Here is a 25665-nt window from a genome sequence, read left to right on the forward strand (position 1 = left end):
ATTAGTTTACTTTAAAGGGAGAGGTAAATGAAATAATAACTATTGTGATATGTCATACATAATGGTAGCAAAGTTGGCTTTTCGTTCTTACACAATCATTGTTCACTGCGTTGTAATGAAACCACAATCAATTAATGCACTCTATAAAAACTGTAGAACTGTTAAGATTTTGTGAATTGTGTGCTCTTGCATGGAAAATCTGAAATTGGCAGCACGTTTCAAAACTTATTCTGACAATCGAAAATGTGTGTTGACACTGTTCATTTAACTACATGGTCGTCTAACGGTGCTAGTTTTACAGACAAACTATATAATTCATTATTCAAAATCGAATCTTTCTGACAATCCATGTGATTAATATTCATCAACAGGATCATTATCTTTATATGAGGGAACAAGAATCGATCACGAACCCTCTTCTTAGCGCCTGCTTCCTCTATTTCATCGCTGCTAGTGGGTAGAAATATCGTTGCCGTGCATTGGCATTTTTGCAGGTTCGTCATTATTGTTCAGTATGTGTCAATGACGATAATGATATTCGTTAGCATTATTTAGACTTGGTATTGGTGTGCAAACTTATACTTATTTTAGATACGCAAAAGTATTAAATGTTGTACAGGGAGATAGTATACATAACCGAGTTTGCTACATCTTGAAATATATTTTTAGAATGTAATAAACATAAAATTCTGAAAACGGATCATGGCACACTGAGGTCTCACTGGACAGTTTATCTAGTGAATTTTCATCAAACAATGACCAATTACAGAAAAATGAGTATAATTTTACACTGAAGATACAAATAAAAACAAACTAATGATTTTTTGTAGAAAGCATACATGTAAGATTTTGACTGCAGTAATCAGGTTAATTCCTGATGCAACTGGTGGTTTTTATACTGAACCAACACTGCCACCAACCCCTAAATTTTACACTCATTTTTGACTAGAAATAGCTATTTTGAATATTTTCCTGTGACAAGGCAGCTAAAAGAATCAGTATGTGCCTTATGCATGAATAAAGTTCACTAGTACTATAACAAATTAGCATACTTTTAATCACCCTCAACCATCTAGATTTTTAGATATTTACCTCTGTAGCAGACACACATAAATACGTAAGCCAAGTCGGCAGCTCATTTGCAGCCCAAGTTACGCATTTGATCTCCGATGCTCATCTAACTGTGACAGGCAGTCACCAACAAGCCAACCTATTTCCAAGCGTAATTCAAAGTAAATCTAAACCACATTATATATTTAGCTTATGTGTGCATTTATAAATGTTAGGCTTGTGATAATAGGTTCATGCTTTCTACCTTAAAAATTAGGGGGATGTCAAAATACGAAACTATCCAGTGAGACCTGATGCCTCGGCCGCCTGAAAACTGAGCCAGACGTTTACTGTAATGAAGGTGTAATGGACATACAAGGGCAGCACTGCATGTTCCTTCTACTTTCATAATACATCATACAAATACTACAACATGTTTATACATATAAAAGACTTTCAACATACCAACGTTCCCATATATGATAAATATATGTGATGTCATGTATGCCTTAAACAGGACATATGCAAACTACGATATGTTCACACATAAAAATGCAAAATTCAAACTTATTCAAATGACAGAATGCAAAAAAAAAAAATATTATGTGTTGCATAAGTTTCACATATGCTTGATATATGTGATAAACATTTAGTTAGTATGTGTGGGAACTTGTATATGTTTTACACACGTGGATTTTGTATTTACCTGCATAATATATGTGTAGCATGGGGTATAAATTTGTCTCCGTAGTACATGACAAGCGTAAATTAAGCATCCAATTGACATCTAAAATCTTTGTAGTAATTAATAATAGTACATTATCTAAAATTAAGTTTTAGATTGCACATACATGATTATTGTGCACTTTAGTTCGTTTGTGTATTTATTTGTGGCACTGGGTATTTTGGATATCAAACATTTTCACATTTAGAAGATATTTTTTTAAAGAGTAAAAATCGGGCAAAATGATCCATTCGAGCAATATCAGGCCATTTGGTGTCTTGCTTCAAATTAAATCGGGTAATCACGTGCCTCCAAGTGTTAGAGACTATTTGGGGTCTCCAAGATGACATAGTTCTCAATATTGTTTATCAATTTACCTTTGAACTGGCCTTTATCTACCTTTCGGAGTTATTTGAAATAACTGATATCTTTACTCTTATCAACTGGATTATTTAGTTATCGATAGTTCGGTGACATAACAATGAAAAAATGCAATACATATATTTGCAATAGGAATACTTATTAAGGCGGTTCCAAAGGCAAGTTACATGGGTATGTTGGATGGAAAGAAGACGGTTTGTGACTGTGTGTGATTTAGATTTTTAATGTAGCTTTAACATTTTCCCAGTTATATCGCTACGATTTCTGCAATGTGGCATCTTGCCGCAGACACGTAATATCATGTCCTACCAAATCACATTATCCTGACACCAGACCGACCAGTCCTAACACTAACCTCTTAATGCGGCAGATGCTAGTACCATTTTTACAAGTCTTGCCTCAACGGGTCTCGGAATGGCGACCTCCCGCAACCGAGATGGACGCTCTAGCCACTTAGCCCACCGGAGCGGTCGGAAAGACAGCGGTCGGGATTGATGTGATTTATATAGGGTTGTAGTTTTGTAATAGAAGCGCTTCTTTCTTGTTTTGCTCTCAGTTATTAATCATATTTATTTAGAATATTATTCGTATTCTGACGGCCAGTAGGGCGTTTAAATAACTTTAAGCTAAAAGACAATCTGACGACCAGTAGGGCGTTTAAATAACTTTAAACTGAAAGACAATCTGACGACCAGTAGGGCGTTTAAATAACTTTAAACTAAAAAACAATCTGACAACCAGTAGGGCGTTTAAATAACTTTAAGCTACAACACAATCTGACGGCCAGTAGGGCGTTTAAATAACTTTAAACTAAACACAATCTGACGGTCAGTAGGGCGTTTAAATAACTTTAAACTAAAAGACAATCTGACGACTAGTAGGGCCTTTAAATAACTTTAAACTAAAAGACAATCTGACGACCTGTAGTGAGTTTAAATAACTTTAAACTAAAAGACAATCTGACAGCCAGTAGGGCGTTTGAATAACTTTAAACTACAACACAATCTGGCACATAGATACAGTCTATTAGTAAACATAAGAAATAAATCGGTCGACAAACGTTTTGAACCATATAGCAAAGTTGCGGCCCAGCAGGAAGCACTTCACTTTACATTTGCTAAGTATCAATGACATGTTCGAAATGGTTCTGTGCTGTATGTCCTTCATTTTCAATTTAAAGATAATATCATACCTTGAAAATGTGCATTGTGGGAATTTCTTCATGTAGGTAATCGCACGTGATTATTTGTCACTATTCATTTGGAGTTTCCCCGTTCAGATACGGCTATAAACGTCGTTAGTTTTGCTTTGCGTAATCGTCCTGTCCTTACTCAGAGAAAAAAAGGAAGCTAAAACACAATAGTCTACAACTTTAAACACCGATATATGGATAGCTTGAGGTAAGTATATCTTAAGTAATATTTTTTTCGGCATGCAACAAAAATATTGTCCATTGGATTTGGTGGATAATATTCCATAGACGCGTAATATTTGAATAATGGTTAAAATATTTGATATGGTCTCGAAAAAAGATCTAAGATATGGGAAGCTCAATCCAAGTAATAAGTACCAAAGTGTAGCTAACCCTTGAGCGTTAATAAATGAAATGAGATGGATACAAGAATATGGAGACCAGCTATAAACATAGAATAATCAAGTACACTCTTCATCACGAAGAATCGAACCAAAAACAGTCACTGAAAAATGTTGTCTTGGATTTTACTTTCGGCCTCTAGCAATCTTGTTTAAATTATTATATTTTAAATCTTTGTAGTTTATCTTCTGACATGTTTCATTGTGTTATTATTATTATTATTATTATTATTATTATTATTATTATTATTATTATTATTATTATTATTATAAATTTGGTGTATGAGCCATTTGTATATACCTCTCTATTTTAAGCGTTTATTAGATTTTTGTGATTACTTGTTTGATAATGGGAAGTCGGTGTTGGGGAAATATTCCTCACCTCTAGTAATTAGCTAATTGCTAGGAGCAAACGTCATAGAGTTGAGTGTTGATGGGATATCGTGATGGCATGGTTTAGTTTCGTAGTGAGTTCAGGTCAGATCCGCATAAGTGGGATTTGTGCCCAGTAGTCCCTATTAAAATTTAACTGTGTTGATTGATTGAGTATCTCCATGAGAAGCATATGTGATAGAGGTTTGCTTCCAAAATAAATGCAGTGTATATTTAATTTAATTGTTTGTTTGTTAGTTTTATTTTTATTCTATTGCATGTTATTGTAATGTAACATTGTTTGCTGGACTTGACCTTGTCTAAAATTGAATTCATTTCTTGTTGACCTGATTGACTTTTTTATTTTGTTAATTTCATTCATGTAAACAACTAATAATATCTTTATTATTCTCCATGTATGAGATTATTATTCAGGTGAAGAAGAAGGACTAAATATGTTGATCAGGGTCAGAGTTTTGAAGATTCATAAGTGAATTGTATAGGCTATTGTGTTGTAAATAAACAAGGCTCATTAGATCATTCTAGAAGATTATTTTCCATTTGGTAATGGTTGCTTTTAGAAAATGCTAATTGTGACCTGAGGTCAAGCAGAGAACTATATTATTTTGTGACTGCGAGGATTTTACCAGTCGTGCTTTAACATCTAGTACTTTAAGTTGATTTATGTTGTGACCAGTTTGGGATGAATTTTATTTTCTTCAAATTATTGACTTCAAGTGATTATTTTCTCTGGAAATACAAAAGTACTCTAACAATTTATGGATAAAGACATTCATTCGAATTTATACTGAATTCAAACCTGGAATTATGTTTCTGTGATTCAACAAGAGGCTGTTGACACATCAGTGCTTCGCAGGCTATAGCAGACACGTCATCGTCTTCAATTTTGGATCTCTTCGGGACATGAACTGAGTTTCATTCAGGACTTTTATTACTAAGACTTGTGTCTTTAATTCTTTGATTATTTTTGGATTTAATTCGCAATACCGTAAGTTCTTTTTCTCAGTTTTCATTTTGTATTCTAGGGAAATAAATTATTTGTTAAATTTTACAAAGCATGTTGTCTTCACTCTTTTGTTATTTGTTTTAAGAGCATAGACTCGTCACTAATTCTGGGTCACTGAGAACGAAAATGATGCTTAAAATTGTTGATTGGCTCTAGTTTTTGAAAATATGATATTGGGTCAGTATATAAGACCCTCGACGCAGGAATGGCGGAGGATAATTGAGTTACAAGGGTAAGGGAAGGGATCTCAATTTAAACCAGAAATGACTAAAATACATCTTTGACTGGATCTATGAATAAATATATGACTGGGTTTGGATATTACTTGATTTTTAGGCAAACAATGAATGATGCAATCTGAAGCTGGTATTGCGTCATACATGATATGAATTGCATGATGTTATTCCTAGAAGTCATGGATGATGCAATCATAACTAATATAACACTCTGCTGAACAAATTGCACTATATCAGTGTCATGATCTCTTTTTTGTCAATGTTTGATTTTGCAAAGTACACATTTATGTATAGCCAAAGTGAGCAGAGATGATTCGTACTTGTGTGGACAATGCAAATAACTTCTTCTATGTTTGTGGTCAAGTGACTTTTACATTACAAACAGAGAAGTATAACCACTATGGTTAAAAAAGTCTATCTCCCTCACTCGTAGCTGCCAAATTGGAGATAAGTACAAGAGGTGGACCACACACATATGATGCAACACTTGTGCAACAAATCTTCGTCAGCGGTTGAACAGGAAAAGGAAATCTATGCCTTTTGCAGTGCCAATGATTTGGAGAGAGCCAACAGGTGATATCAGCAATTGTTACTTCTGCATGGTGCCTCCAGTTGGGAACGGTGTGTTAAAGAAGACAAAATGGACTGTGCGTTATCCAAACATTCCATCAGCTATACGCCCAATACCCCACGGAGAAGGACTGCCAGTTCCTGATGCACCAGAATCATTCTCACTTGTGTCAGACGAGGAAGAGGATGAAACTTCTAGTCCTGCACCACCAATGTCACATGACCCTTATTTTCTCCCATCCTCCTTTTCTGAACCACACCTCATAACACAAGGTGAACTGAATGACCTTGTCAGGGATTTGGATCTATCCAAGAGTAAGGCAGAGCTGTTGTGCTCTTGACTAAAGTAGGGGAATCTCGTGGCAGGCGAAGTTAAGGTTTCCATGTTTCGTGACCATCAAAAGGATCTTGTCCCATTCTTCGTCATGGAAGGTGATCTTATAGCCTGCAACGACATCGATGGTGTGATGGCAGTCCTCAACATTGTTGATGATCCATTTGAGTGGAGACTGTTAATTGATTCATCTTAAATCTGTTTTGCTGCATAATGGCAATGTTTTGCCATCAATTCCACTTGGTCATGCAGTCCATATGAAGGAACCTATGAAAACATGAAACAACGTTTGAGGTGCATAAACTATGACCAACATCAGTGCAGCTTTGTGGCGATTTGAAGGTTCTTGCTCTCTTGAGTGGTCTGCAGACTGGACACACAAAGTACTGCTGCATGGAATAGTCGTGCAAGAGATTCCCACTGCATCAGAGAGATTGGCCACTCCGACAGGCATTGGAGCCTGAGAGGTAAAGTGTTCATCATCCACCACTTGTTGAATCAAGGACGACTTTGTTATGACCATTGCACTTCAAGCTGGGTGTGATGAAGAACTTTGTCAAGGCCATGGGCAAAACACAAGCAGTTTTCAAGTACCTCCGTGAAAAGTTTCCAAGGTTAAGTGAAGTTAAGATAACGGAAGGTTTCGTTGATGGTCCTTAGATTCGCGAACTTCTTGGAGATGATGTATTTGACGTGCACTGCGTGGCCATGAAAAGGCGGCGTGGAAAGCTTTCCAGTATGTGGCAACAAAGTTTGTCGGAAACAACAAGGGAGACAACTACAGGGAGTTGGTGGAAAAACCCCTCAAGGCATATAAAAGCTTTGGTTTCAATATGTCACTAAAGATAGTTTTTTGCACTCTCGTCTAGATTTTTTCCACCGAACTGCGAATCAGTGAGCGACAAGCACGGCGAGCGATTTCACCAGGACATTGCAACAATGGAGAAACGCTATTAGGGCAAAGAGAGCACATCTGTGTTGTTGTTGTTGTTGTTGTTGTGGGGTTTAACGCCATTTTTCAGCACGATAGGCTATACATGGCGGCCAGTATTAATGGTGGAGGAAGAACCCGGAAAACCCCGGAAAGAACCACCGACCCACGAGAAGCTACTGGCAAGCTTTCTCACATGCCCACATTGACTGAATCTTAGACTCGAACCGCCGCAGACAGAGGTGAGATGGCAGTGATCCGTAACGAAGAGTGCTTTAGACCACTCGGCCACTCGGGGCCCCAGCACATCTGTGTCTGAAGACTATTGCTGGACAGTGAAAAGAGATGGTCCATTTAATGAATACACGACACAATCCAAGAAGCGCGGAGTAGACACTGAATAAGCACTAAACTTTGGACTTATATATGCATATGTCGGAGTGGCCAATCTCTCTGATGAAGTGGGAATCTCTTGCACGACTATTCCATTCAGCAGTACTTTGTGTGTCCAGTCTGCAGACCACTCAAGAGAGCAAGAACCTTCAAATCGCCACAAAGCTGCACTGATGTTGGTCATAGTTTATGCACCTCAAACGTTGTTTCATGTTTTCATAGGTTCCTTCATATGGACTGCATGACCAAGTGGAATTGATGGCAAAACATTGCCATTATGCAGCAAAACAGATTTAAGATGACAGGTGTTTGCCTTTTGTTTCATATTTCATTTATATAATCCATTTGCTGTTTTTTTAAAGTGTAACATCAACAGGACAGGTGAAATATTATCTTGTAAAACAACGATAAACACATGAAAAGACATAGGTTTACAATTTATGATTAAAACTTTACCATCTACATAATACACATAGACGTAAAATGTAAGAACTTTAATATCTTAGCAGCTGTTTTTATTGTCATATTTGAATTCAGCACATCAAAATCCATAAAAAATAACACATTTTATCTCTGAAGAAGACGACTTCTGAAAAAATTGAAGACCAGTTTAATTTGTTCAATGGAATAATTGAGAATGGATACTTCCGTGATCTATAGACGCCATTTATTGCTGCTATGGTGGTAAATATGGTGTAGACTTAAAGGCGAAATGAAGCTTAAAATCATGATTTGGCTGATCTAGTGATATAATAGAAAAAATGTTTCGCTGTATTTGGTATTTGAGTTGTATTTATATTTTCACGGCGTGAAGTACTGGCGCTACATTACGGAATTATAATAAAGAGAAACCACGCAGTTGTGAGGTTGCCATGCAATTGTGAGGTTGTGATATTTGTAGTCATGCATTGATTACAAGAAAATTATTTATAGTTTGGGCGCGTTAGAATTTCCAATAGACAACGGTTGTTGCCGAGAAGTCCTTGGAAATGATGGGAAAACAAATGACTTCTAGTAGGATTCACACCAGGGATGAATTCGATCGGTAAAGAGACCCTTGTGGCATGTTATTTTGTTAATTATGTCGTTTTGATATATATGATGGAGGAGGTGTGAAGTCGATGTTATGATACTTCACAGTTTTAAAATCGATTAAACAATTTTTTCATTGACAGCAGCATTCATATGACCAATTATTGACGAGTGTCATAGTTATCAATTTCACACTGAAATTGACCTTACTCGATGTGATAGATCGCTCCACCTACCAAAACGCGTGACATGCCGCTCTGCTAACCTCCGACAAACATGAAGTATTTGGCAAAGAATTATGTTTCAGCTTAAGTGAAATATTTATTGAAAATGATTTGCATTATTCTTAAAAATGTAAACTTTCAAAGTTGCATAAATTAGACTGCAGTAGACAATATTTGTATTTGTAGTTCAATTTCGTATTGTAATAATCTAAATGTGTTATTTCAAGAAAATAAGAAAAATCAATTTTAAAGCTGCTCGAGAACTTATTCATGTAAAAGGAAATTTGCCCCAAAAGATTCTAATGTATTTAATATATAATCTTATCCTTATTAATTTTATCTGGCTTTTGTTCATGCTGCCTTGGAAGTAAATGAATTAAAAATTAATAACAAAATCGTAAATAATTACTGTTTAGAAGTATACCGTTGTAAATAATAATAATTTCAAAGTTCTACTATGTTCTTCAGATGAAATTTAAATCAATGTTGTCTGTTAATGTAAACATGTAAACGCATGCTTAATATATCGGACGATAATTACCTGAGACCATTTTTTTTTTGTATTTCTTTATTATTACATTATTGTATCCCCACATCTCCTTCAGCCCAATTCCAAATTAAAGAGTCACTCAAGTGTCTGAAAGATCGAGACGATAAATCATTGTTTTTGGGACAAGCCAACATTAAAGTGTACATTTTCAAACTTTAAAATAATACAGTCTGGGGTTCAGTGCTTCCATCAAAGCCCGAAAGTTGTTGGGTTCTCCACCTATATTCTAGAAACACTTATTTTTACATATATGTTTCAAAATCAGTTTTTTTCGTCATTCAAGACATCGACGTGACATGCTTTCCTATATACTTTTATGCTCACAAAAACGTTGTAAAATTGCCATAAATTATTTCCATATTCAGCTGATCGTACACACGACCACAGCAAAAGTCTTTTATCTATCGAAGTTTTGTCTTTGTTTCCGGAAGGGACTAAATCTAATTCCTCCATTTAGACGATCTGGATATCGACCGAAAGAATTACAAGGCTCGCATTGACTCTCTTCCTCTTATCAATCAAGAAATCAACAAACCATCGCAAACATTTCAAATACTTATCATAATTAATTCATTTTTGATACAGGATGCTTGTCGGAGGAAAATGGCGGACGTAGCAAAGCACTCGCTGACTGGTTTATTGGTCAGTATGATTGACAAGTGGCGATAGGTCAATTATAAGATAGATTCGACTGACAACGACTGAAAATGTCATGGTGTAAAGGCGTACATGCAAATACTGTGTATAGCAACGACATTACGCAAAAGTTATATTAGTTTCTTGGTCAATTCATTTAAAATGAATTAAACTTTTGTTCAATCAAACAACTTGTTTTGAAAGAAGGACGAGAATGATAATTTGCTCTAGTTAAACAAATCGAGAGGAATAAATTACATATAAAAGTGTCATTTTAAAATCTCTTCAAGATAAAAGACTTCCCTTACTTTGAACACGGGCTGTTTTTTCCGTTTTAGAAAACTTCAAATAACCAGATTCGTCTGTATTACCGTCTAGTTTCATGAATGCGCCATAAATAGTGTTCGACTTTAAATGTCGGATAAAGATGATTCTCGAATAAATAGATTTAATTCATGAATGACGTGTCAGGAATTGTTACCATTTGTGTTTCATATAAAAATGGATGTCAGATAAACAGACGCCTAACACATGAGACTAGACTGATATAATAATAATAATAATAATAATAATAATAATAAATCTGTTCTGATGCGGATAAAATGCACAAAAAATACGCGATGGATATACGGAGGCATGTTAGAATGAAGGCATTTGTAAGGAAGCACTTTTTTATATCTTGTTTGCAGTTGATTCGTTGTTTAATATATACAATGAAGTCTCGTTTATCCGGACTTTATTTATTCAAATTGCTCGGTATCGGAACAATATGTCGTGGGGACAAATTTTCCTCTGTAATTTTTGAAGTGATTTAGTCGCTCCAAAATCTTGCAGATCCTTAGGAAGTCATCATCTATGCACAATAATTACGTCAGATCGTACCCCAACTTCTTTTATTCTACAAAGTCGACCAAAGAAGAAATATCAATTGGTTTGCGAGAAAAAGAATCTGCCCCACTTATGTGGACAATCGAGGAGAACGATTTATACCGGTGCAGACTTCGTCCATGGCATAAGTATTATCCCTTGGGGTTGGATTTGTCTATCTTCTCCACTTACGTGAGAGTTATCCTAATTTGCATCAGTACAACTATTTGTTTAATTATTGTTAGAACGGACGCACATATGATTTAAGCCCGAGTCAGAATTATTTTTAAACTCGTTAAATCCAAGCGAATAATGAGTCGGATATGTTTTACTTCATTTTTCTGTCCATCGAACCATCCACCTATCGATTATTCAAAAGTGCCTCCTTTAGTCGATCAGTCAATCGAAATATTTTTCTTGAGATGAGTGATTCACATCAGAAAAAACTTCATATTTCTGAGAGAGAAATTATACCAATGCTCTTCATACATTAGTGATCATTTGAATATTGAACGGAATGTTGGTTATTTACGTGATTAAGTAATTAAGGTATGTAAAAAAAATTCTTCTTAGAAAGAAATTCTTACATGATTGGAAGACAGTTCAATGATGAAACTGAAAGTCTTGTTACCTTAAATACTTAAAGTTATTACCATAACTACATAAAGTTATTACCTTAAATATTTAAAGTCGCTTCGACCACCATACTGCCCAATACTTACAGGTTATTCCACCACCATACTGACCAATACTTACAGGTTATTCCACCACCATACTGCCCAATAGTTACAGGCTATTCCACCACCATGCTGCCCAATACTTACAGGCTATTCCACCACCATGCTGCCCAATACTTACAGGCTATTCCACCACCATACTGCCCGATACTTACAAACTATTCCACCACCATGCTGCCCACTACTTACAGACTATTCCGCCACCATACTGCCCAATACTTACAGGCTATTCCTTCACCATACTGCCCCATACTTACAGGTTATTCCACCACCATACTGCCCACTACGTACATGTTATTCCACCACCATACTGTCCAATACTTACAGACTATTCCACCACCATACTGCCCAATACTTACAGACTATTACACCACCATACTGCCCAATACATACAGGCTATTCCACCACCATACTGCCCAATACTTACAGGCTATACCATCACCATACTGCCTAATACTTACAGGTTATTCCACCACCATACTGCCCAATACTTACAGGTTATTCCACCATCATACTGTCCAATACTTACAGACTATTCCACCACCATACTGTCTAAAATTACAGGCTATTCCACCACCATACTGCTCCATACTTGCTGACTATTCCACCACAATACTGTACCATACTTGCAGGTTATTCCACCACCATACTGCCCAATACTTACAGACTATTCCACCACAATACTGTACCATACTTACAGGTAATTCCACCACCATACTGTCCAATACTTACAGGCTATTCCACCACCATACTGCCCAATACTTACAGACTATTCCACCACCATGCTGCCCAATACTTACAGGCTATTCCACCACCATGCTGCCCAATACTTACAGGCTATTCCACCACCATACTGCCCAATACTTACAGACTATTCCACCATCATGCTGCCCAATAATTACAGGCTATTCCACCACCATGCTGCCCAATACTTACAGGCTATTCCACCACCATGCTGCCCAATACTTACAGGCTATTCCATCACCATACTGTCCAATACTTACAGGCTATTCCACCACCATGCTGCCCAATACTTAAGTTTCTTCCACCTTTATACTGAATATTACTAAACGTCTCTTTCACCTCAATACTAATCGATATCAAAATATATAAGACCTACTTTAATTTCAAAGCAAATAAATTTATTTACTTATGTATCATTTCGTGCATCTATTTCTTTGTTTATTTGTTCTTGAAATTCAATTTTGTAAACAATAGTTATGGTGGATTAAACTATTTATAGCAACTGATGAACTGCCGTTTAAGTATTCATAATAAATGGTATCTTTAGTTGAACTGCCGTTTAAGTATTCATTATAAATGGTAGCTTTATTTTGTGATGAATGTGTGAGACAGAAGGAGGACTTTGTATGGGTTTTTATACTCAGATACGTTATCTGTTTTGCTAGGGCATTTGGGTTTACCTATAAGAATTTATCGTCAATAAAGTTACAAAGTCTCAATCCGGAGGATACAAACGGTGCATTTTGTTAATAGAAGTACCGTTGCTCATCGTAAAAATATAGTACTTGGATGAAATAAAAAATAATATGCCACTGCATTCCAATATCTAAATAGTTCAATAGAAATGCTTTTACGGTACTCTTTAGGCAATAAATACATACAAAATTATGTACAATGTGAGTTGGGGTTATTTATATTCTTATTTGCAGGCAGATTTACTGAGTAAAAATCAGAAGGTATAATAAACATACTAATTTCTGTTTGAGGGAAAAATCTATCTATTTATCTATCTCTCTATTTATTTATCTTGTGCTGTATATTTAATTTATATGGTGTGCTTAACTTTTGTCTATGATTGAAGGTAGAGTTTTGCTTACCGGACTTTTGTCATGTTTTGTCTACCTGCATTTTGTCATGATTATAAGAGGTAAACAAGATGCTTACTAAAATCTAAAAATTTTAGTTCAAGGCCAAACTTTGCTTAAAAGTGTGTATAATTTTCCATTAGTTTTTCAGAAGGTCTGTCAAGTGAAATATGGATAAAAAAGGTTTTATCAACTATTATTCATTCCTGTTTATGATCAGAATGTATATCTATAATTTAAAAGGAAAAATTTATTAAAATTATTCATTGGAACTACAAAGTGCTCTTTGACATTTCGGACTAAAATACTACTTTGTGATTATTTAAGACTCGTTCAAAGAATTCTGGATTGTATAAGCTTGATACATCAAGACATTCAAGACTTTTGAAACTCATTAGGAACATTTTGCACTTTTGGTCTTGTCATAGAACATTTAGATCTAATTCACAATACTATATCTTTTTAATTTTCCCCTTGTATGCTAAGGAAATAATTTATTTGTTAATTTTTATTAAACATGTTAGTTTTGCGCTCTGTTTCTGTGACATTGTTTAAGACAGTGTGTGTATATATATATATATATATATATATATATATATATATATATATATATATATATATATATATATATATATATATATATATATATATATATATATATATATATATATATGTGTGTGTGTGTGTGTGTGTGTGTGTGTGTGTGTGTGTGTTTGTGTGTGTTAAGTTCGGGGTTTTGTGTGTTGGATATGGAAGATCATTTGAAACAAGGACGAAGGTCCGTAAACATAATTTATTTGAACCACCGATCGACCAACAAAGCAAACATAGCCACCTTGCACCATCTCTAAATATGGCGAATGTGTAGCCTTTATAGTAATGACGACCAAGCATATCATTCCGCCCCATCTCTAACTTATATATCATCAAACAATCATTCTCCTTTAAGGGATTAGAAATATCACTTCAAAAAAGAAATTATAAATCAATTAAAGGTGCTGCTAATTAAGCCATTTAATCGGCTAACATTTGCATTCAAAGTCAACTACTCAGTCATTACTGCTTAAAAGATAATGCTACAAGTTCATTTTGCGCACTGCCATCGTGTGTCGTTATCGATCGTCTTTGAATTTTGTACTAAGAACGGTAGAACAGTAGGCAGAGGTATATTTAAAGGTATATTTCCTTGAGAATTATTCAAACTATCTTTAAAACAGATTATCCTTGATGGAACTCCAAATTAGAACTGATTGTTGACACCATGAATATATTACTCCAACATATAATCCATGGTGAATTTGCTCGCACTACACATTAGGTCAAGGATAAAGACATAAACTTTTGGAGTTTCACATTTAACTTTGATGCAAAAACGATGGAACGTCCTACACTGATGTCGTAATGTACTGTTGTGAGTATTTTTGTTTTGGGTTGTGTGTGAATATTACATGAATAATTTCCACGATATGTTGCAAACGCGGCCCACATATCTCCCCACCCTCCAGGCAAACTAGCGGATCCTTGTTTGTTTCTTTGTTTTCTTTTTGCCTTACACTTATATCTGCGTAATCGACGTACTTACGAGACTGCTAAGCCGATGATGATGCACAAACGTATTTTTGAAAGACATGTTTTATTACTGCAAAGGAACTTCGTCTAGTATGCTGAAACGATTTGCATGAGACACGGGTTTATGTTGCAAATACTGTCAATGGAGATAAATGTATACATTGTATATGTATCAAGAGATCTGAGCATTCTTAAAAAGACAATGCTCCACGCACGTTCTTTATTTTGCTTTATTCCCTGCATTTCTCTCCTGACGATGACAATAATACTGTAACAAAGCGTCTGGCATTTATTCACCTCAAGACCAATTGAAGAAAAATAATGTGGAACACACTGCATGAGCTTGGCCCGGGGTCGTTGTTGCCCAACGTGGATATATTTCAATACAAAAGCCATTTTCAATAAAAGGATGCTTAAACGCGCTAATACCGAACACAATCTTTCTCTAATTAAGCTAAGGACCACACATTAATAAGAATTTAATTTAATTGGTTTTCAGTACTTCACTTTCGTATGATTTATCAGTTCGCAATTCCAATGAATAAATCGCTATTTCAAATCACGCACCACAAACAGGACATAATGCACAGAAGTATGCATATGTCTAATTAAACCCTACACCTGAGAAGATGCTCAGAATTCATTATATGAAGAAATTGAACAGGGGCTAATTTACGAAACGAGTCCTTGCTTTCTCGTAAAGGATGGTTCATTATTACATCTGCATCAAGTAAATGGCTAATTACTCGCTTTAAGAAATGTCTTCCCAACAGATTCCCAATAATCAAACAAATCATTAACTATTATATAACAAAGCTATCAACTGAGTCGTAATTACAAATAGCACATGCCCTATGGATTGTTACTCTATCGTGTATTATGTTTTCCCGTTATAAACACCATCAAAGCGTTTACGTTTTAATTAAATGCATTTTTAACATTTCAGATAAAACAGACCCTTGTTGAGCAAGACCTCAACTTGACATTTTAACACTGACAGTATATCCTCACGATGTTCCAAGACCTAATTTTCGAAATATATATTGGGTAAAATGGTTTGCAAAAAGCGAATAAGTCACTAAAATTTATGCGTTAGGCTTGAACCGAAGGAAATTAGAAATGTCTGACCAGACGATAATAACAGAACGATTGAGCCAAGGCGAAGGAATCAAGAATGAAACTTTGCTCAGATCTGACGGAAATTTATCGGAGAAAAATGTGATACATGGGGCGAAAGAAAATCCAGGCAAGCCAAATAGTTGTAATTCAAACTTGCCAGTCATAGTAACAACTAGAATGAACAATGAAATAGTTTCTGACCATGCCAATAATCAACACAGAGTTTTAGAAGCTCCTATAATTGATCAAAACATAGTTCCAGACAGCTGTGAAAATAATAATAACAGTGGCGCAGGGGATCTTACCAATACGGATACAGTTGCAGAAGACTGTGTAAACGCGTACTACGTAACTGATGAAGAAGACATCGCCTTACCATTCATGCTATTATTTCCATGCATAAGAAAAAAAGCAAAGAATGAGCATAAACTTCCATATCAAAAGTTAGCCAAAGACAAAGCAAAGGAGCCGCAAATTGATCCGTTTAGACAAACTCAATGGAAACTTCTTAACACGACAAATGAACATGGTATTATTCCCAGACATCCGTACATTCAACAGATGAGGGGTGGGGGTGGTAACCACAGTTCAGGTATTAATGGTTCATCTACAGACACTTTAATGCAGTTTGGAAAAACAAATTCAGGAAATGTTAGTACGGTGGATAGACCAGTGGAAGTGTCATGTCCAAGAGAACATATTTGCAGCAATAACGATGTATCACAAGACACTTTAATTAATCCAGACCTATACGACTTCTCGCATCCCCATAGAGGTTACGCAGTTGTTATAGTTAATCAATCTTTTACAAGGCTTTACCCAAGGAATGGTGCAGATGTCGATCTTTTAAAGACACAGGAAGTTCTTCGAAAACTTGGATACCTCAATAAAAATATAGAGCGCCATAATCTGGATAAGGAATCAACACTCGCAATCTTGCAAGACGCGAAAGACACCGACCATTCCAAAATGGATAGCTTTGCACTTATTATTAGTTCCCATGGCAACGAGATGGAACATCCAAGAAATGGAAAGAAAGAACATGTTATTTACTGCTCCGATGACCAGTACATATTTACAGGTGATATTCTGGAAATGTTCAGCGATGAAAATTGCCCCAGTCTCAAAGGAAAACCCAAGCTATTCTTCATTCAGGCATGCAGAGGTATTGTTTTGTATGATATATTTTTCCTGTGCTTTGTGTAAATGAGTTAATCCAATTCAGAACACAAGCACTATATGTTTGCTTGAAAGAGTATGATTTAAAAAAGCAGTCTCGCGATACTAGTCACTCAAAAGTTTCGTCCTGTTCACAGACATTCTCAAGAGAGTTACACATGTGTTTATTTAAGAATAAAAGTAAATACATAAAGCATCTTATTAATTTGGAGCCTATCTGTGTCGATATTAAGTATTAACTGACCTGCAAAACGGAGTTAATTCTAGACATGGTGAAAGAACGGTAAAGTGTTCTTTTCGACCGGTTCAGAACCAGCAAAAAGAAAAGCAAGAAATGCTTTGTGCCATTTATTGTGGAAATAATTGTAAACTAACTTGTTTTAATAACAGTAGTATTTAATTGACATTTTTTTGTAATCTAAAGCTAAACTTAATATCGCATAAATTGTTTTTCATTGATTTCTCAGCTTTAAAAAGCCTTAAATTAGCGTTATGTGTTTAATGTACAAATATTTTCATTGAGTTGTATAAAAGAATAAAACACTGCAGTTTCCCTTGACAAATATTTTTTGGCTGCGAGATATCCAAGGCAATATTTAAGCTGGCTGCTAGAGATCAATGACAATCTTTTCGCTGACTTCTGTTGTACAATGGCAAGTTTTACTCAGGTTTCTAGAGTTCAATGGCAATGTTTACTCTGGCTGCTAGAGTTCAATGACAATATTTACTCTGGCTGCTAAAGTTCAATGGCAGTCTTATAGATGGCTGCCCGAGTTCAGAGGCAATTTTTTGCAGGCTGTACGAGTTCAATGACAATGTTTACTCTGGATGCTAGAGTTCATTAGCAGTTTTTACTCTGGCTACTCGAGTTTCATGGCAATTTTTCGCTGGTTCCTAGAGTTAAATGGTATCTTTTTTCTGGCTGCTAGAGTTCATTGGTAATCTTTACTCTGGCTGGTGTAGTGCAATGGCAATTTTTACGCTGGAGGCTAGTTTTCAATGACAATCTTTACGTTGGCTGGTGTAGTTCAATGGCCATTTTTACGCTATGTGCTAGATTTCAAAGGCATGTCGACTGCTAGAGTTCAATATAAATTATTTCGCTGGCTGCTAGAGTTCAAAGGCAATCCTTACGTTGCCTGCTAGAATCCAATGCCAATTTTTACTCTAGCTGCTAAGTTCTATGGCAATCATTTCGATGGTTGATAGAGTTCGATGGCAATTTGTTCTCTGGCTGCTAGGGTAAAATGTCAATCCTTTGCTGGCTGCTATAGTTCAATGGCAATTTTTAATCTGGCTGCTGGTTCTCAATGGCAATCTTTACGTTGGCTGCTAGTTTTCAGTGGCAATCTTTACGTTGGCTGCAGTGTTAAATGGCAATTTTTACGTCGGCTGCTAGAGTTCAATGGCAATATCTACTCTTGCTGCTAGAGTTAAATGTCAATCTTTTCGCTGACTGCTGCAGTTCAATGGCAATCTTTACATTGGCTGCTTGTTTTCGATGGTAATTTGTACGTTGGTTGCTAGAGTTCAATGGTAGTTTGCAAGTTGGTTGCTAGAGTTCAATGGCAATTTGTACGTTGGTTGCTAGAGTTTAGTGGCAGTCTTTAAGTTGGCTACTGGAGTTCAGTGGTTTACCTTGTAGCTTCTAGTGTTCTAAAATATTTACATTTAATCCAGACAACCAAAAAAGTTAGCAATCTTGGCATGGTTGAATCAATTACAGCATTACATGTGGCCTTATGTAAAGCATTCTGTAACTTGTTATAGAGGGCTAGATACCCGTCACTCTTGCATAGATTATCCTTCTTTCACTATATATAAAAGAGTTTGTTTGAAATATATATGAACTAAGTACGATATTTATAGATAGAACTTTTCCAAAAGATGATCTCACCCGAGTCCACACACTTTCACTGCCATTTATAGCATATCATGTGCTGAAAATAAGGTTAATCCTCACGAAGCCAAAGTGTAGTAATGCACATATATATTCATTTCAGGCACTAATACCGACGACGGAACACAAATAGGAATATATGTGGATGACCGTAACGACTTCGAGGAGCACAGCAATGGTCACAACCATAGTTCCAGATCGCACCGTAAGTAATAGCTAACCACAAACGGAAGGCGATGCTATGGGATAAATTAATGAGTTTGCCACGTATTTAGGTTTGCACGAATTTACGTTGTCTAGAAATGGATGCTTGACACAAATGATTGGTTAGTATAGTCTAAACATATGGTATGTTTAATTGCTTGCTATTAGGTTATCAGTAAGGTAATAAAGAAGATCTGAACCTGAAGCTAAACCCAGTCATAATTGACATGTTCAAAATATAGCGAACTAGATTCTTTATTCCTGCCACCAATTTGCAGACGATATATATATATATATATATATATATATATATATATATATATATATATATATATATATATATATATATATATATATATATATATATATATATATATGTGTGTGTGTGTGTGTGTGTGTGTGTGTGTGTGTGTGTGTGTACAGTGACAGAGTGTCCTGATATCAAGAATGGGTCTAATTTACAAAAATAACAGGTCCGTCCTATTTAAGAAAAATATTGTGGTCGTAAGGATACAAAATAATCTTGCTGTTGCATTCATTTTGTGATGTTAAGGGGACCAATAGTTACGTCTTACACTTTTTCAAAGCTTACTTTACTTTGGAAATTAAAATTTTGATATATTTCCTCTTAATTTGGAATCCGTTTTATTAAAATTATTTGGATGTTATATTTAAGATTCTCAGCTCTCAGACTCCGTGTAAAAAGAAGTTGAAGCTCCTCTCTCTCTCTCGGTTCTCGGTGAGGAAATATATAAATAACATGCAACTGTTATAATCGGCCATTTTTATTACGTCTTCACCTCTAAAGCAATATGGTACACTCAATGACGCGATTCGTAGCCCATAGGTTCTGGGCTTTGCCCGTTGATTTGGCTGAATATGGGAGAGTGTATATGTTTATCCGTCCAAGTTGTCTTTCTTAAGCTGCACTAATAAGTATATTTGTCGAAATATTGATGTCAAGCACTCTTGTCGTTTTCTGAAATTTCAAATATGCCACGTTCAATACAGCTTCATAGAATAGTCGATACAGGATATTTCTTTTCCACCACAAATTCTATCAGTTTATGAATAGCGTCCAGATTCGATCCTTAAATTGTCCAGTCGTGAGCAGTATTTATGAGCAATTTGCAGAGTCTGAAAATATAGGTTGATAGAGGGTGGTCTGTTTAGGTATGTTTCCTTGTAGATAACATATGTGTTTCTTTACCTGACAGATGATGGGAAAAGCCCTGATGAAGAAACATTGGAGTCTGTAATGAACCCCGAATCTGAATCAGGCCTTTGTCGTGATCGCGTTCAATGTGTAGATGACTCAGATGCAAGAAGTTTTGAAGAGATTTCGGAAGATAAACCCACAGTGAACTGCAACAATGACTGCCTCGTCATGTATGCTACCCCGTCAGGACATTATGCATGGAGAAGTAATGATGACGGATCGTGGATGTTGCACTATCTGTGGCAAGAAGTAATGAGCTATGACTATCTAAAACCATGTTCTTTTCTGAAAGTGTTGACGGCGGTAAATAGGAAGATGGCCGACAGAGAGACAAATGTTCCAGACAATCCCCTAAAGTCCTGTAAAAAGGTAATACCAGTGATCACTCACCAGCTGGATAAAGATATAGTATTTCAAATGAAAAGCAGAGAAATAAGCTGGTTATACCAAGACAACGGTCATTGCATGCAATGAGGGTATTCACAACGATTACAGAAGTTAAGCTGTTGTAAAAACATGTATGGAAAACAGATTAAATATACAAAAAATGGCATTCCAAGCCGCACAAGTAAAACCATGACTTATCAAGGAATTAGTGCTTGTGTTACTACCTGATTACTAGCTTTCAGGCTGTTGACCATCCTCTATGTCTGCGTCAATTTGGACATCTCAGTTTATAGTTAAGTTTGGACTAATATGACTTCTGAAATCAAGGATTATATGCAAATTCATTACGCCATACCGATAGATGGTAATGTCTATGATGGCTCTTTATTAAACGTGATACTTTGCCATTTTGTTTGAATTTATTACATTGTTGTTTTAGAACTAGACCTTCGACCTATGTGGTTAGAGCGTCCGCCAAGGATGCGGGAGGTCACGGGTTCGAAACCAAGCCGAAGCATACTAAAGATTTATAAAAATGGTGCTAGCAGCTGCCTAGCTTGGTGGTCAACATTAAGAGGTTAGTGCTATGACTGGTCGGCCTGGTGTCGGGATAATGTGACCGGGTGGAACATGATGCTACATGTCTGCGGCATGACGCCGCAAGTGCTAGACATCACTATAAACTAACTGCCACATTGCAGCATCGTATCGATATGACTGAAAAATTGTCCAGGCCACGTTAAAAATCCAAACCACGCACACGTGTTATTTTAGTTTTTGCTATATTTTAGCTTTCAGACAATTCTCATTTACACACAGTTACGTTCATATTAGGTGAAACAGTTCATAGTATGACTTATATCACATGAAAAATTTGCAGTACACATAAAAAGGTACCTAATTCAAGCTTGAATTCAAATTACTAGCCTATATTATGGCTTTTTATTGATTGATGGTTCACCTACGAAAATATTCTATCGCGTTTTGTACGTAGATTTGAATTTTTGTTATTTTGATAATTATACTGCTGAGTTGTTTGCATTTTTTATGTATATTTCAACAAATAAAGAAAGGCATCAAGTAAGACAGCCATTTCCGGAAATGAACATACCACTGGAATAAATAGAGAATTTGTTGATTATCACCTTCGCTGTGTTATATAGATAGAACAGACTTCCTTAATAAAACACCGAAAACTACCCCTCCATGCAATAATCTCTACGTCACTATGGATGTATATTCTTTAGACACCAACATCACAAATGATGAGGAAATCAAGGCCTCCAAAGAGCACTATGGAATCGGTCTGAACCTACAGATTTATTGACGACATGCAGTGGTGCATTGAAACAGGCGACAATTTAATTTTTTTGTATCTGAATTAGAGAATTACTTGAACCTATCAATTTCATGTACGTCACAGTCATCAAATAGTTTGAATGCCTTTTTATGCAACCAAATCCGTCCTCTGATAGGGAAACATAGAAACCGACCTGAACTACAAACCAGCTGATTCCCACCAGTATCTGCTCCGACCAAATGTTATCCTGAAGACTGGTTCACCATTTGTTTTCCAAGCTTAATTTCAATGTTGTTAGTCAAGAACTTTATATTTACACATTGTAACAGGTGTACTACATTATATTTCATCAAGATGATGTACAAACTCTCCCATATCAATATATTTTGGATAATTATGTGACAATACAGAGTTAATGAAATTTTCATGGACGCTTTAAAATTGGCATGGCATAAATCTAATCCTGGAAAAATGCATACTCTATTGTGTAACTGCAGTATCCTCCCTTTGATGTCCTTATCATTGCATCAACAGTGAGATGATTTTTATTATTTTTTGTTTAATTGGAATCAACTTTAAATGTTATCCTCTTTATTTCCTAAGTATTGTCAGTTATTAGCCTGTTGTCACATTGCGCTGTAGTCCCTTTATGACGCTTGTAATGCGTATTATTTTGTTGTGACTTTGCTTGCGTCGTAGTCCCATTATCATGCTTGTAATGTGTATTATTTTGTTATGACTTTGCTTGCGTTCTAGTCCTCTTATGACGATTGTCACGCGTATTATTTCGTTGTCACTTTGCTTGCGTTGTAGTCCCATTATCATGCGTGTAATGTGTATTACTGCGTTGTTACTTTGCTTGCTTTGTAGTCCCGTTATCATGCGTGTAATATTTACTATTTTGTTGTGGCTTTGCTTGCGTTGTAGTCCCTTAATCATGCTTTTTATGTGTATTATTTTTGTTGTCACTTTGCTTGCGGTGTAGGCGTCATATCGCGCTGGTCATGTGTATTATTTCGTTGTTTACTTGTAATGACTTTGGATGTGTATTTGGTTCATCTCTTTCATGTAATAACACAAATCCGTGTGCAATGCATTTTTAACTTATTTGTGCTCTAGTTGGCTGTCAAATCTACATCTGTCACATTTTAGAAATTCGTTATCTTAAAAAAATCAATCTTTGTTATCCTTGATAAGATTATTCTGTGTATTGTGCTTCCTCCGTTTTGCTGGGTGTACTTTTGGCACATCATATAGTTTTTGATTAAGTTGTTGCATGATTTATCATATCCATTGTATTTTACAAGTATATACATTTTGCCGTTCACCCATTTTGCTTTTAAAATCATTTCAAATTTAGTGTTTGTCATCTATCTTATTGTACCTAGTTACCACGTTTTTGTAAAATATGTCCTATATATCCTTGAGATCGTCTAGTTTGAAAATAACTGAGTCACCTAAAGTTACTGAACCTGATTTGAAATATTTCCCAGCATAAAGTTTTGAAAGTAGCCCTTTTCGAAACTGGTTGTTTGACAATGTGGCAGTGAATCATTTAAAACGGAATACAGTCATCTGGAGAATACGTGATGCGTGGTGAATTGTGATAGACGTTATCAACATGGCCGCATGACATCCATCTACAGCAGGAACGTTTATTTTCAGCAATTAGAAACGCTTTTGAATTCTTTCAAATCCTTTGAAAAATATGACTAATATCATATTTATGTCACATTTGCCATTCCCGCGGTTGATTTTAAAATAGCTACCTCATAGTTGCATTTTTAAACAACGTTTGCTTTCCAAGTATTTCTATCTGTTTTTGCCACATCATTGTAGATTGAACTTGAAAGTTTACCTGATCTTCAAGTTGTTCAATAAGTTTAGGTGAATATAAATTTGTAAAGTTACCTGTATCCAAAAGGTATTGCATTCCTTCATATAGTAATGCTGTGACCATGTTGCTATCAGGGCTAATGCTGCTTTTTCGCTGGTATCATCCTTGAACAAAATTTGTTCAAATTAACCTTTTCTGAAACTGTGTAGTATATTTTTTAGGGTGTGAAATTACCAAATTAATACTTTCATTATTTTGAAAGTTAATCTTTGCAAAACTAACGTTCTCTTCATTCTAATCTCGTCCATACTTGTGTAGAATAGGGCAATATCTCAAGATACCAAAGTTTCCGCTTTCATATCCATTTCGTGAAATATTTAAATCACATTCCAAAAAACTTAAAATTAACACAGTGTTGCTTTGTGCCATGAAATATGATTGTCATTATTTTAATTGCTTGTTCGGTTATTAAATTCTTAATCAATGTACATTTTGGTTTCTTTTTGTCTTCTTTACTGAGAGATAGGCTACATAACTAATATCCATATTTCAAGCTCAATAGTACTATATATATATATATATATATATATATATATATATATATATATATATATATATATATATATATATATCTGTGTGTGTGTGTGTATGTGGTTGTGTACGTACCTCCAACAACGCACACTTAAAAATGGATTATATATATAAATCGGCGATAGATATATGGAATAGGGGGTACCTAACCCGCAAGGTTGGGTTTTGTGCTAGATTTGATAAAAAGAAAACAGTGGGCAGGAACGTTTTGTGTTTGAGCATCGGGTTGTAGCGAGGGATGAACACGTACTGGGTTTAGGTTGCTATCAATTGTTGAACATACTTACATAGTATCTTTTTCGCCCTGGTGGGTTTCAAAAACACATGATCGACAAACGTTTTGATCCGAACAAGAACCAGCAGTGGGCGCAACGCTTTACATTTGCCACGTGGAAATTACATTATTGCAACCTTTTTGTGTCGTATGCTCGTTTACCTTCAGTTCAAGTGAAAACAGGATTTAAGATGCAAACGATACCTGGAAAAGACTCGCACTGAGCATTTCTACGGGTAGGTGGATCACACTTGATATCAGGTCATTTGTTCCTTCGGAATCTCTTTGATATGATGGTTATAAATGTTCTCGTTAGTGCTTCATGTAAAAGTCGGTCAGATCTCAAGGCGAAATAAGCTTATTTCAGCATGTTCTACAGACTGTAAAAGTGCATTGTGCTCCAGGTCCTTATAATTTAATGCTCAAAAGGAAGTATTATGTTCTAAAAGTTTAGCCAATACAATGTCCCAACAAATCAACCGACCACTCACTGGAACTGGTAACCAATGTGTATGCAAAATAAATCATTCAGCATGTGCACACAAAAATTCTGTTCATCGTTCAGAATGTCCATTTCTATCATAAAACTACTTATGTAGA

The 25665-nt window shown here is 35.7% G+C and overlaps 1 protein-coding gene across 1 annotated transcript; it reads left to right on the forward strand.

Annotated features, from left to right (window-relative positions):
* Positions 1–3392: 3392 nt before the first annotated feature.
* Positions 3393–24619, forward strand: LOC149806068 (uncharacterized). The gene is made up of 4 exons (XM_089937271.1): positions 3393–3555; positions 16002–17339; positions 19357–19458; positions 20675–24619. Exons 2-4 carry the CDS (start codon positions 16175–16177, stop codon positions 21148–21150), a joined length of 1743 nt encoding a protein of 580 aa, XP_089793397.1. The 5' UTR covers positions 3393–3555; positions 16002–16174; the 3' UTR covers positions 21151–24619.
* The last annotated feature ends 1046 nt before the right edge of the window (positions 24620–25665 follow it).

The sequence above is a fragment of the Sinohyriopsis cumingii genome, chromosome 2 (genome assembly GCF_028554795.1).
Source record: "Sinohyriopsis cumingii isolate HCF-2022 chromosome 2, ASM2855479v2, whole genome shotgun sequence".
NCBI classification, from domain to species: Eukaryota; Metazoa; Mollusca; class Bivalvia; order Unionida; family Unionidae; genus Sinohyriopsis; species Sinohyriopsis cumingii.

Excerpts from the sequence above, each read along its gene's own strand:
- LOC149806068 (XM_089937271.1), top strand. The coding sequence starts at position 16,175 with ATGTCTGACCAGACGATAATAACAGAACGATTGAGCCAAGGCGAAGGA. Across the intron at positions 17,340-19,356 it reads CTTCATTCAGGCATGCAGAG|GCACTAATACCGACGACGGA; the intron begins GTATTGTTTTGT and ends TATTCATTTCAG. Across the intron at positions 19,459-20,674 it reads CCATAGTTCCAGATCGCACC|ATGATGGGAAAAGCCCTGAT; the intron begins GTAAGTAATAGC and ends TTTACCTGACAG.